Source organism: Solea senegalensis, linkage group LG18 (genome assembly GCF_019176455.1).
Source record: "Solea senegalensis isolate Sse05_10M linkage group LG18, IFAPA_SoseM_1, whole genome shotgun sequence".
Classification (NCBI taxonomy): Eukaryota; Metazoa; Chordata; class Actinopteri; order Pleuronectiformes; family Soleidae; genus Solea; species Solea senegalensis.
Window position 1 is genome coordinate 6,676,223 of NC_058041.1, and position 14,371 is coordinate 6,690,593.

General features: G+C 41.6%; 1 protein-coding gene across 2 annotated transcripts in view; it reads right to left on the reverse strand.

Moving 5' to 3' along the window:
- LOC122759109 (thyroid hormone receptor alpha-B) overlaps positions 1–14,371 on the reverse strand; it is a 100,270-nt gene that overhangs the window by 25,336 nt on the left and 60,563 nt on the right. For both annotated transcript variants that reach the window (XM_044013667.1, XM_044013668.1), the window contains exon 4: positions 892–1,260. In XM_044013667.1, the coding sequence (XP_043869602.1) occupies positions 892–947 (56 nt within the window). In that variant the 5' untranslated portion in view covers positions 948–1,260. The remainder of the gene's footprint in view (positions 1–891; positions 1,261–14,371) is intronic.

Below are 14,371 nucleotides of genomic sequence, written 5' to 3' on the forward strand. Positions count from 1 at the left end.
CCAACTGTCCCAGTCCCGTAGCAACAGAGCTGTTAATCTCACTGACAGGTGTCCATGTTAGCCGAGGAATCTATCAAGGCTCCGGATGGACTTCCTTTACACAAGCTTGTAATTCACATGGAGACACAGTGGAGGGGGGGCAGCCAGAATAACAACAATAATATGAACATAATGATTCAAATGTAGGTTTATTAATAATAATAATAATAATAATAATAATAATGATAGTAGTAATAAGAAAATATTCAATGCTGAGACGTGCAATGTCTGTGTAATTAAAAGGAGCTAATGTCCCCTAAATGATCACGGCATTTTGTAAATGGACTGCAGTTCGTTCTCAAAGCCAGTGCAGACTGATACCGACTGATAACTCATACTCCAGAGGCCTCTTCCACAAAAGAGGCCCCTTCCTCTAGCAGCGGCACCACGTGAGGCCCCATTTCACTAATATTATGTTTTCATTAATGAGAAGGGGCTTAAGGCGTGCTGTGTTTGTTTGCGTTACTGCCGGCCTGACTGCCTCAACTTTTGATGAAATTAAGGGGCGTAAGGGGTGGAGCGCTATCAAGGCTGGTGCAAGCCTTAAGTTTTCTGAAAACAATTTTGACAAGAGGAAGGAAAAAATGAATGTAGTGTTGTTTAACTTATCTGGTCTAGAGTTGTAAAAACAGCGAGCACCATGAGAAAGATGTAGATAATAAAGGGGAGACTGAAAAATACATTTACCCCTATGGGTGTCCTCAGAAAACCTTAATACATAACACAAGTTTACATCAGGTAAGGCAATGTAAAGTCTGTGTGGTTTGGTTATTTTAAAGTATAAGCATAGGGAATTTGCTTTGAAATGTTTAGAATGCTAGAAAAAAATATGAAGATGAATTCTCAACTCACCCTTTCTCCTCTCCCTCTGATGGGTTAGAGTCCTGCTCCTTGGGCATGTGTTCCATTCACCTTAATTCCATCCAGCAGCCAATTATGAGAGACTGAGGCAAGCCCCACCCTCGGATGCACACTTGTCATTCGCTGGTCGGGAGGAGTCGATCAGTGAAACATGACAGGGTCCCGTCCCTAAGGGGAGGGGGGGAAGAGGGCCTCCAAAAAGGAGTGGACCCCCTTCGAGGCTGGTGTTTTGTAGCTCGGTGTGAAGCTGCAAAGTATGTGAGACGTCGGAGGTATGTCTGGGGTAAAATGGGCAGGCCGGAGAGGGCTCGTGAGGTGGATGTTGATCTCAGGAATATGGAGGGTGGAGTGACAACCAGTCTGGAGGAGAACAAACAACAAAGACCACAGTCAGATTACGGAGTTTACAGCCCTGAAATAACAAACTAATCTGTCAGGCAGGAATAACATTTTACTAATGAATCAGTAATTAACAGAATCATTATTTGCACACTTTACAAAAAAAAGGTATGTTAATGCTCAAGGGGCTATATGTGTGTTATCTCCCTCCCTCTAATTCCACTAGACTCAAAGTTTCCAGGTCATTTGAGGGAACAGTCGGATCGAGGAGCTACTGTACACTTGAACTCCTTTTCCATAACGTAAACAGAAACAGCTGAAAAGTACATTTCAGTTTAACACGTTTCCTTAATGTCTGATGACATTATTGGTCATTTTTTATGACTTCAGCTCCTTTTTTGTCAACAAATCTGCTTTAATGATTCAATATAAAAGCAAATCGTGACCTATAGACGGTCTTTGAAACTCACAGAAACATAAAAAATAACAACAAACACCTTTATTTACACAAAGCTCGTGTTTTTTAACATGCAACTCTTTCATCCAAGACTTTGCAAGGTGCTTAGGACAAATATATGACTCTTTCTTGAGTGAAAAAAAAGAGAAGAAAATCCTCAATTAAAGTCAGATACTCCTGCTTTGGCACTGCAATATGTTCAAACTTTAACATGATTTTCGGATTTTGACAGATTTCACATTCAGCTTTGATGGTTTCTCTCAAAGGGTCTTTGAATTGCCAAGCCATGAATCACTGAGATCAAAAGCTCTGCAAAGGCTTTCTCTCCCTGTACTTCTTGCCATTTATATTACCTCACCAGCCCCTGAATCTGCCTGGTGACTCTGAATTTGAGACTCAGATTGTTTCATTACATTCAGTCTTTGTTGCCAATTAGTTTACAAAGCCAATGCAAAGCACACTGTCGGGCATACTGGATCTCTTTCATTCTTCCGAGAAGACATTACCTTCTCACAAAACATGCCAATCGTAGATGCAGATGATTGGCAAAGTAAAGAGACATTTCCATAGCGATGTAGCTAACCCCAAATTCTCATCAACAAAATGTCATGCAACTGCCAAGTCACAGAGATCGCTATATCTTCAATGCACTTCCACCAAATGATCCTGCTATGTGAGGAACTAAATGAAAGCTTCCCTAAATGCTCAACCACATGTGTCTACACGGTGTTATGCTGTCAACTCCACTAACTCTCCCATGTGAGTGAGTCTGAAAAAATTCCATCCATCATTACATGACCCTTTGTCATGTGAAACAGAGGCTTTTCCTAATGCTGCTGGCATGGGACGGGGACCCCGGGAACTCCTCCAAGTCACACACACACACCACCACCACCACCACAAGACCACTAACTGTTGCTGTGACACCTAGAAAGTACCTGGAAAACCTGCTTACTGAGTGTCACCTCCTGACCAGGGTTAAGTAGCTTTAGGATGAGCAGCTGAAACTGTGTGAAAGAGCATGTGTGTTTGTGTGTGTGCATGTGTAAGAGCTCAGGAGGTCCTGATCCATTAGCCCCTGCCTCCCTCCTCCGTTGTCCAAGAAGGGCTTTATTCTTTTCCCCCTACTAATCCGCGGTTCAATGACTCCATAATCCGGAACAGTGGGATACAGGGAATGACAATAGCCTTATGCGAGACTGATATTATCATTGCTTTTGCTCCTAATAGAGAGATTATAAGTGATATTCAAAACAGCATTTCTCTGCAGTCAAAGGAATATTGTGTATTCTCTAAATCTACCAACACTGCTGCCTATTTCTACTTACAAACCAATAATACATTGTAATAAAAAGAGATTATATAAGCTTGTTGGGTACCACTTAAAATCATATTGTTTAATTGGGCGTTTAGATTTAAATCAACGCTAAAATATTTGTTGTTATTTCTGACATTTTACAGAACAACTAATTACAAACGAGAGAGATAATTAAAAAAGGCTTTTCTTCCCTAGTAGTCCTCTGGATTCATGAGTTAACATTGTAAACATGGTAGAAATAGCTGGTAATAAACCCTCTTTTCTACTGTCAGTGCAGTAAAACTGCAGAAAAACATATTTTTTTCCAGTAGTTCTTACACCTCTTACACTACTTCAATAGTTAATTATCACCAGTCACATAAAGAGACAGCTCAAACTTAATGAAAAGAATCTCATGAAGACAATGCGTACAACACTACTGGCCTCAAGCACAATCGCACATATGACACACACACACACAAAGACAATCTGCTGCCTGTGAACCACTGTGAGGTCAGACGTGCAGCACAACAGGATCGACATGGTGAACCGGACTCACTGTCAGCCCCCGGGGCTTCTGTTACTTTGACTGCTGAAGAGGCACTCGTCTCACTGTTTGTCATTTGTGTTTGCAGCATAAACAATTAGCTGCTTATTCCACTGTGAGAACACAGGACAACATAGAAACGGGGCCAGCTGTGTGATTAGCTAATACCAGCAAATAAATGAGCAAATATGCCATATTTAAAAAAAACAAAAAAAAAAACATGGAAGATGGTAAAATGTATTCATGACTATGTTAAAAAAAAAAGATACAAAACTGAACTTCTCTAATGACCTAATTTGTGGTGCATATATTACCACAAGGTGGCAGCAGCAGCAGCAGGTATTTGGTTTCTGGACTGCATGTGTGTTTGCAGAACGGATGCAATTTACACGGTTTCTTGAATGCATCTTGAAGTTGTTCCCCTCACCTCAACATGCTGTGGACCCCGCATAAGTGATGACATTGTGAGTCGTTTCTCTTCACAGCTCACAAATCATCACGCTGTAAACTCCACATTACTCTCTCTAGCAAACTCCGCAGTTCACTGGAGTGTGCTGTTGCTTGATATCTTGGAATAAATACATGCCCTGTGATGAAATATTGTCTGGAGTAGAAATTGAATTTAAAGTCTATATTGTAAGTTTGGCTGGAGCACTGATGGTTTTTTCCCTCCTCTTAAAGACCACAGTAAAGTGAAGCTGCTGTAGGGTAAGGTGTGTGTGTGTTTGTGAGTGCAGGGAGATGCAAATATCCTTTAGACAATCCACAGTGACTGTTGAATAGCATCTGTGCTTGAAATGCCCATCCCTAGTAATAAATAATTTTAGACATCCCTGTATAATCGGCGTTGGGGACGGCCACATTGAGCCAGCAGACTGATCCAGCCTGTCAGGTTTACAGTCAGGGTGAATGCAACAGGCACAAAGCCCTCAAAAACATTGTCAAATGAACCGAATAAACCTGAATGTGTATGGGATGTATTCTTCTACCCATGCACGCACCCGGAAAATATTTGCTTATATCAATATCCCCTACACCCAGGGTCAGTTTATCAAGCGGTGTGAAGCCAGGAAAGATTACATACTGTAGCATGTTTGAAGAAAGAGTAAAAGACAAACAGGAGATAAAAAAAAAAAAAAAGAGTGTAAAAACAAAGAGTGAAAGAAAGAATGTGGGATAACGCATGGGAAAATATGTTCTCAGGTTGAGGTTGAAGAAGTGACTTGGAATAAAACCAGCGCTGAATGATAACAGAAGAAACCCACAAATCTAGAAATGGAAGACAAAGTGTTAAAACTTATGTTTCAGGGAGTTAATATAGGAATATTGATAAACTTCTGCTACCATTATACAACCACAAATGTCTATGACGTATCATAGGTTGATTATAGCAAGAATAAAAGTTTAAAAATATATTATTTTGTGACTGATGGGTCAGCTGCACGTCGATTGCTACCATTACAGGATGGTAGGGCAAAACAACATCTCTATTAACACTTGTATAACCATCATTCAAGAAGCTGTAACCTGTGAGCATAAACCAAATTGGTGTTTGCAAACAAAGTGTGACACTTCCTGTGAAAATAAATATGAACGTTCTCAGATGGGTTTTTTTTTTTGCTTTTATAGAGTGTGCGCACACCTACACACCCAGTCGCACGCACCTTGATTCACTTCTCTCCCACTACAGCCTGCAAAATTTTAATTGGGCCCTGCAAAAAAAAAAAAACTGGCATTCTCCCTCAAGCTGGGTTCACCTTTAATTGCACGCTCTGAAATACAGACTTTAAAATACATCAAAAGAATAACTAGTGAGTGCGTGTTGACGCCTGGAGAAGCTCCGTATTAATTAAACATGACCTAGTCTCTTTCTCCTCTGTTCCAGTCCAGAGAGATCGATGTCCCTCTGTTCACGAGAAAGAGAGCAGAAAGAGAAGGGGCGGATGAATTCTTCCAGCAATAAGCAGGGCGGTGTGAAATGTTCTTCTAACTTGGAGAGAAATCATTAAGTTCAAGGATGTTTAGGTTGAGGTTTGATCGAGAATTTAATTGGATTTGTTATTAAAGCAACAGCGGGCTGAAACTATATTTAGTTTAGTTTGTTTCTCAGGGAAAATAAAGTGAACTGAAACGCTGCGAGTGCAGAGGATAAAGAACACTGATAAAGGCCAGATTCAAGTTACTTATGACTGCTCAAGTGGAACGGCTCAAAGCTGCGTTACCTCATTACTACTTTCAAGTCATATTAGTTTGAATGAATGACAAGTATTCTAACCGTGACACAAACATTCTTGATCTTTTGTTGTGACACTGGACGACAGAGCCATATAGTGCACCAACCTGCTCTGTCAGTACAAAGCGACATTTAAATCATTACTGTATTAAATTTAATAGAATTAAATTAGGTACAAAACTAGGTACTAGGATTTTTACCGTCTCACAACTAAACGTGTGTTGTCATCGTTCAAATTTGTCTTCGATGAACAGAGTTCCATTGTCAGCGCTGAGTATTTTCAACCCTCCACATGACCAGCGTGAGTTGCTGAGATACGAATCAATGACATCAAACAAACATCCCCATGTTTGGGAGCATGTGACCCTCTGCTCTGTATGATAGTAATGCATGCGTGTTGAGATAGAGAGCTGGGCGGCGTGTTCCCGACAAAGAGATTTGCTCCTAATAAAAACTGATAAAGACAGTCCACGCACAGTAACACTGTAGATAATCTGCATGTTTCTCATTTAATCAAAGCAGTTCATCGAGTTGAAGTGTTTGAGACAAATTTTAATCCAGATTATCAAAAGTGAAAGTGCCTGAAAGAGAAGTTTCTCAGAACTTTTAGACAAAGTCATCTGCTCCATAGTCCATTATTTGACTTTACAGATTGTCTGCAGTAAAGTCTGCAAGATACAGGATTTCTGACGAGGCTTTACTCAAAATATTGACTTTTGTAAATTGAGATTTAGAAATAAAACACATGAACTAAACTAGCCGCATACGTTTCTTCTTCCCCTCCACACTGCAGAGTATAAACCTCGGTGTTGCTCAACTGCCGCAAGCAGATCTCTGCCATCACACCGTTAAGGAAAAACCTTGTTAACATTCACACCATGAACACTACGGCAGAAAAAAAGGTTAGGGTCACTGATCCTGTTTCCCAAAGGCGGCGTGTGCAATTAGTGGTTAAGTAATGGAGTGGGATAGGGCCAAGTTGTTGATGTGGCCATGTGCAGACTGGTCAAGGAGGAAATGAAGGTGGAAAGTGAGGAGGTAGGTGTAAGTACCCGACCCCCCCCACAGACTCGCAAGCTGTGAAAGACAAAATGATCATGTTTCATGCGACATCTCTGTTTGCTTTCTCGCCAGGCTCATTACTGTCAAGGGATTATTAATGGATCACAGCAAAGTGACTAAATGCCATCTTCCTTAATGTGACCTCAGGGCCTAAAGCTGGCACAAACACAGATATTCATACTCCTATGAAACTATGTGCAACAGTTCAAGTGACTATTTTATGTAAAGAAGTCAGAACTTTTGAAAGCTTAATTGCAAAACCAGGCGCATAAATTAATCTGACGACTAAATAATACACTGAATAATGTTGTTTTGCCACTTTTTTTTGGTGTTTGGACCTTGACTGTGGCAAATAACCTCACGTGAAGGTAATAAAAGTGGATTTCAACTTAAATATGTAAACACAAGTGGTGATTTGGGGTGTCCAAGCTTGTCAGATGACACAACAAAAACAATAATAAGAGCGGTGCATATACATATACATATGATATATATATATATATATATATACACACATATGATATATATATAGATATATATATATATCTATATATACATATACATATACATATGTCATTGTTCCTGGTGGTACCAATGACACCTGACTACTTATGCATGTCATGCTTGACGCAGGAGGCCGATCGAGGGAAACGTCAACGCACGAGTGTCTGGTTACAAACTCGGTGAACTTTGACCTACTTAGACAGAGCGTTCGAGGCCATAATCAGCAGAAGGCACTCCTCGTTGAGCGTATACCACGACGTTTCAACAAACAACGGTCGCCTCGGATTGTAACAGGTTTCTTTTGATTACAATATTAAGTTCAATGTGTTTTTTTTTAGCCCGTTTCCTCAGGAGGGCCCCATCGCAGTGTGTACACCAGTAAGCCTTTCCTATAGTACACACTGTAAATCCCTGTGCTGACTTGCTGAAAACAGGAACACTGTGTCCTACCCTGACTCTGCTGGTAACAATATGTTTCTCATTCTGTTTGCATGTGCTGTATGCCCACTGGGGCGTACATATAGATATGTCTGCACTCACCAAGGACACACACACACGACACCCTGGGCACGGGGCCACATGGCACAACATTGCAATGTATGTACAGTGCTTTTTAAAAGTCTGACAACACTTTAGCACAGTGTGCACAGTGTACATATATATATATTTGTTTTAATCTCATGTGAAAATGGTCTCAGACTTTTGGGCCCTGCTGTATATTTTTGGAGCTGTTGCTGTTTCTCTTATCATCTTTTTCAATTACTGGGCCTTATCTTGCCCTATCATCAAATGTCTGTCCTCGTCTCGTTTATCATTTAGACCTATTTTTGCTTTCTCTCCCTCTCTCTCTTTCTTCAGACTTTTCACCAGATCTCCATCTGTCTTCACCTTGCTCTCTGGTTGTCTGCACGTCGCTTTGACAACTAATAATAACAAAAACTAGGATAAGGCTACTAAAACAGAATTCCTTGGGATAGCTGACCCTCTGGGGATCGTGGCAGTTACGTTTGATACTACACACTATAATTTCAAGATGTGGTAAAAAAACAGTTACAGACACAAGCATGGCCACTCATTTCTTATACCTTTTCTAAGGTCAAATTCAAGCAATTTTCAAGCATTTTTGACAGTTTTACAGCTGTGATAAATTACACATACAAACAAATACATGGTGTACATACTAATACTGATTATCTCACTAGAAGAAGTGTTCAAAAGTGCTAGAAGCGACCAAACGTGTGATTTATAATAGCAGAAGGGTAAAAGCTCAGTCAGATGGTGAAAGGTGTACACTTGTAAACTTGTAAAAATTTGTGTTTTCAAGCACAAATTCAAACACTTTTCAAGCCTTGAAAACACACAACACCTGCATTTCAATCCTCTTTCAGTCTTTCAGTCGTTGTCATAGGGACCTTTCACATGTCAGTGTCCACCGTCTCAGCCAGTTGGCCTATGTAAACATGTTTGTTCATGCAAACAGGCAGACGGGAGCTCACTTAATAAATTTGTTTACACACAAGCAGCAGCAGCAGCAGCAGCAGCAGCAGCAGCAGCAGCAGCAGCACCTCTGCAGTCGTCACCAGCAGCTGTCAGTGGCTGTGTGAGGGGAAGGCCAGTGGCACAGCAAGGCAGAGCTGGCTGGTGCCTGGCACTTGGACTGACGAGCAATCAAAGACATAAATTTAGACAAGACATCTGCGCACTTGCAGGCCACTGCTCACTGACAACTCATCCGTCAGCCTCCTCTGCTTCTTCTTCCCCTCTCAGCATCACAATGTCACTCATTCTTGACGCTCACTGCAGCAAACAACATGCAAATGCATCGCAACAAGGCTGATGCGTGTACGGGTGCATGTGTGCTCTCGCTTGTTTTTGTCACATCAGCTTCACAAGTGCGTCTTGTGGTAATGGACAATACTTGTTTGGGTTCAATAGTATAGTAGAATAGTAAAAGTAAAAATAAAATAATGCTGATTTAATTTCTGTCCAGACAGACACACTAGGCTAAGTGCAGTGGGAACACTCTATTATTGGTTTTTACAACTATTTAAAAATAAACATTCAATTGTACATTTTGTGAGTAGAGGCTAAGCCGAGCCATGCATACTTTCACAAGACCTGTGTGAAACAAGAACAAAAACATGTCTGCTTAGGGGTGATGTAAGCCAAAGATTAAAGTACATCCATAGATACATTTTACATATTAACTTTTAATGAACTGGGCAATGAGCCAAAAGAAAGCACAGAGAAAGCGCTCTCTCTCTCTTTCTCTCGCTCTCTCTCTCATCCCTCCTCTTCCCACCCTCTTTTGGCCAGGACATGCTAAGGTGCTGCCAAGAATGTGACTGCATGTGGAAAACAAATCCAGCCCACTTGTCTTTTTTTCCCTCTTTTTTCTGAAGGTGGGTCCATGAGTGATGCAGAGCCCATGGCACTTCCTAAGGCTGCGTTCCACTTTTTTTTCTCCTTTTTTTTGGGGTGGTGGTGGTGGTGGTGTTCCTAACTATTTGCAGAATTTGTTCAGCTAATTGTGTAATTTCCTGTCTCGCTTGGACCAAAACCTTTCGACCAATTTAGCAGTTTCCCCCTGCGTTGCTTTTCCCCATGTCTGACCACCTTAAGAAAGAAAAAAAAAGGAAGAAAAACTGAACTGCGAAGTCTATAAACTTTGTGCTCGTTGCATGATTATTTTTCTGGAGGTGTCCACCTCTGCATTTTCTCACAGCCAACTGAAAGGACATTGTTTATTATGTATTTTCACAATACAGTTTTCAGTTTGAAGAGCAAACAAAGAGAGTATTCCTGCATGCACCGCCAATTTTAGCCAATTATTTGATAGATTTGACAGCCATTGATGAGTTGTTTTGTGAATGTGCCAAGCATGCAGAAGCACACACTAACCACATATAATGTATTCCACTATTCCAACAATCTGGGAAACACTCTTGCTTCATCTCTTAGATGCACCTGTACAGGTGTTGTTGTCATGCCAACAGCCCAGGAGAGCTCTCCTGTGCTGGAAAATTCCCAAAAGGCCAGGGGTGAAAACAAGTTCAGCAATAAAACAGAGTAATTATACGTATTCTTCTTGGAGTTTACACACACACACACACACACTGCGCATCAATTGCAATTCAAATAAAACAAAGCAGACTTGTGTCAGGCATATAAACAAGGGCACAAATAAAATGATATCAATATCACGCAACACAGGGATGGGCTTATGTTTGAGAGGGAGTCAGTCGGAGCTTGATGAGGACAGAATCATGAAGATGCTGCTCGTTCTTCACTGAAAACTGGTCTGTTTCTGCATCTGCATTAGATGTTAACTGCAGAATTAAGCCAAGAGATACTGTGGACACGGTGTGTGACATACAGCACACAGGTGGGTCTTATAAAGTTAAGCCATCTGATTAATAGACTAGTGATGATTCTTGGTAGGGGCCCAACAATAACCAAGAGCAAAAGGGAGAACCAGCGACTTGCTCTTTCAACTTTATTTTGCACTCAGTATGGGGCAACATCATCAGCTGTCTGGCCTACTTTCAGGTCCGGGCGCTGCTAAGCGATATGTGCATCCAAAGAACATGAGCATGTAACATGGATGGCGTTGACTGGCCTCCCCCTATAGCGCCTGGTATAAGATGACACCCAGTGACACAACACTGAGTCCATCCTGACCATATTTCAGATTTTGGGCTAAGCTAATATAATGTGAGTTATACAGGACATCTGCCAGCTTCTTCTCCAACAAATTCTGAACTACAATTTCAAACAATTCATAATTAGAAAAATGAAAAATGTGAGTCGCAAGAACTGGCACAAAGTGTTCCTTTAAACGTCCCTGCACCATACAGTATTTACAGTAAGGAATGTATAATACATGTGTTTTTTAAGGCACAGGTGTACACAAACCAACATAATCACACCCTGGGTCAACTCTTTCCAGCCTGTGTTTTTCCATTCATGTCACACCTCTGTAATGAGCAATAAAACACACACTGTACAGAAACCAAAGCTAAACAGTCACAAAGAGTGAAATGAAGCCTATAAGGTACGGTGAGGGGCCCCCCTGGCCCCGGAGCCATAACGACATGTCCCTCACACTATAATATCCATCGTTCGCTGAATGGAATACAGTGGAATATGTGAAAGAGGAGAAGGTGGTGGAGGAGGAGGAGAATGTGGCAGGGGCCAAAAGGTGGGGCTAACAGCCTGGAAGGTGATTTTCTTGGCAGAGACTCTGCTTTGGGCACTCGGGGCCCCTGATTCCCATCGGCCCCCTCTCAAGAACTTGTGTGGTCCCAGATCTGGTCTGATCCGGGACACACACACACACGGCATGGATGCTCACATGTGCACGGCAGTGCGTTTTCGCATACGCGCAAATGCAACCAATCTGGCTCTAAAGTGGAAGAGCCAGATTCACTTCTCCCAGCTGCTCACTGACAACTCATTGTCAAATTAGATCCATAAGGCAGTTTGCAGCTTTTTAATCCACACAACAAGATTGCGATGAGCACCGGAACAAAGCGGTACAGTGAGAGAGCAGAAGAGCGAGTTTTCATTGCAAACATCCCCGAGAAATAAAATAAAAGAGTTACTCAATCATACTCTTCTTTTCATGGATGTTACACACGCAGATGGAGCATGTATGGATTGAGTCCTATATACCTGAAATATGTTTTTCTTTAGGCTTGCGAGTTCAGCCAGAGTTTGCCTGCGTGTATCTGCCTGAGGAGCTTTCAACCATGAGCGAGTCTCTGTCAGTATCACAGTGTGGAGGAAGAAAGGAAGAGTGCACAGGCCGTTCTCTACCCTGATTCCCCTCTCCCACTCACAGACCTCTTCCCCTGGCAGAAACAGGAACCTTTCCAACTTGTCGTAACCATGGTTACTCCCAAATACAACAGCTCCTGCTTACATACGACCAACAGCTCTTGTTTACTTGACCAGAGATGGGTGGTTTTGAATCCAAATACAATACAACTATTAGGTCGTTTGTTTAGTTATTAGTAAAATAGCAGTGCACTGCTTGGTTTCGGGTGGCAAGGAATACTTCATCGATTTGTATTTCGCTTTGTATTACTCGAATAGGGGGAGTATTTTTGAAGAATTGTGGAGAGTGGAGAAATATCTTATCTATATCGAGGTCCACAGCTAATTACGCACTTTTTTCCCACTCGTAGGGGGGCGGGACCTCATTCCCAGAATGTAAACACTGTCCGCCATCTTTGCTAACAGTTATGCTAACAGGAAGTGTCACTGGTGGAGATGAAGATATTTAAAGTATTCCTTTAATGTAGTCACAACTGTAATGCGTGACCTTTAAACATAAACAAATGCCTGTTAAATTCAAACTATTGTCAACTGGGTTCACACAGTAGTCATTTAGGCTATAAGCTCCACACAATTCTCTCTGTATTTGTCAGTATGGGTGTGTTTAGACCTTTAGTCAACAGGCGACATTCCTGCACTGGACACACAAGATATTTGTTTCACGTCGAGATAGACAGAGGCAACAGCAACATAGCACTAGTAGCTTGAATCGAGTAGCTGGAAACAGGTGGGAGTACGACTGAAAACACAAAGAATGCCCACAAAAGGTTTCCGAGCACTCTGTAAGACCTGGGTTTTGTCCCTGCCTGCCCCCTGCGCTGCTGCTGTATACACACACACAAACTGCTCTATCAGGTCATGTCTGATAGGTTTGTCTGACAGAGCCCTTTTTTCAGATAAAGGACACAGCATGCAAATATTGTCAAATCATTTCTGTTCACAGAGACCAAACTAAAGTAGAATAACACTGCAGCTTTAACCTATGCAAATGAGAAAGAATGTAGTGCACGGAGTAGAAAGGGCTTCGGTGTGATTCTTTGTATAAGTGTCACTTTGCTCTGCGTCATTATATTGGTTTTATTTCCCTTAAACCATTGGACTTGTTTTCAAAAACATGTACAGCAAGTAGACGTCCTCCAGTCATTTTGTGCAAGACTTTCCGTTTGACAGTTTAGGTCAGTAGTCAGCTAGCTTTACCCAGCAGGCAGGAAAACAACATTGAAAGATAACACGGCTTTGAGAAAAACAGGTATCATGCGTGCCAGGGGTTGCTATAAATGTTGGTTTAAGCAAAAGACAGGAATGTAAATGCTGTACAATGACATGTGCTGTGGCTGAAAGCCTTCAATTTGAAGAAGCCACCGAGGCATCCCTCGTCTGTTCATTTCACATTGTTGAGAACGGACCCAGAGAAAACCCAAGCAGTACCAGAAAAGAGGGCTCGGTATAAAACACCGATAAAACTGTCAAGGCGACATCGGCAGCTCTCTGGAAAACCACAGCTATTGACGCGTGTTGTTTGTGGTCAGTGTCGCCAACTCCTCAGTAACAAAAGTAGCTATTGGCTGTTCTTAAACTCACTAAATAATGTCCACAACAGCACAACATAAACATATTCTCATGCATCATACAAGGCCACTTCCTCTTATAAAATTTCATGAGTTAAGTTAATTCCTTATTCAAAAATAAAGCCCTTATATATTATTCCATCTGGTTCTACTGTATAACCAAACACTGAGGTTTATGTACTGATTTAAAAAGTGTCAGACAGAATCCAGGCCTCACTCTCACTTGTTTAACTACAGTATTACAGGAACACCTTAACACTACTCATTCGTACACCACCAATTAAGTGTGCAGCCATATGCTTCTAATGATGAAATGAAATAAATGACATGTGGCAACAGTTGAAGAAATCCAGCCACACTCCATCCTCCGACATGGGAGGAGGAAACACAGAGGGCGGGCAGACTGTCAGCAGTCCATCAGCGTCACCTCCGCTTTGTGTTTCTGCTTTGGTGGACTGGAATCTGCGTAATGATCGGGTAGACTCCATAAAACTATGTGTCGGAGCTACTGTTTATGGCAAGGTATCTGGAGCTTGAGCCGCGCTTGTGTTCGCGTGATCGCTCCATGTTCACATCACAATTTATGTGAACGTTAGCGTTGTGTGTGTGCATTTAGATTATGTGC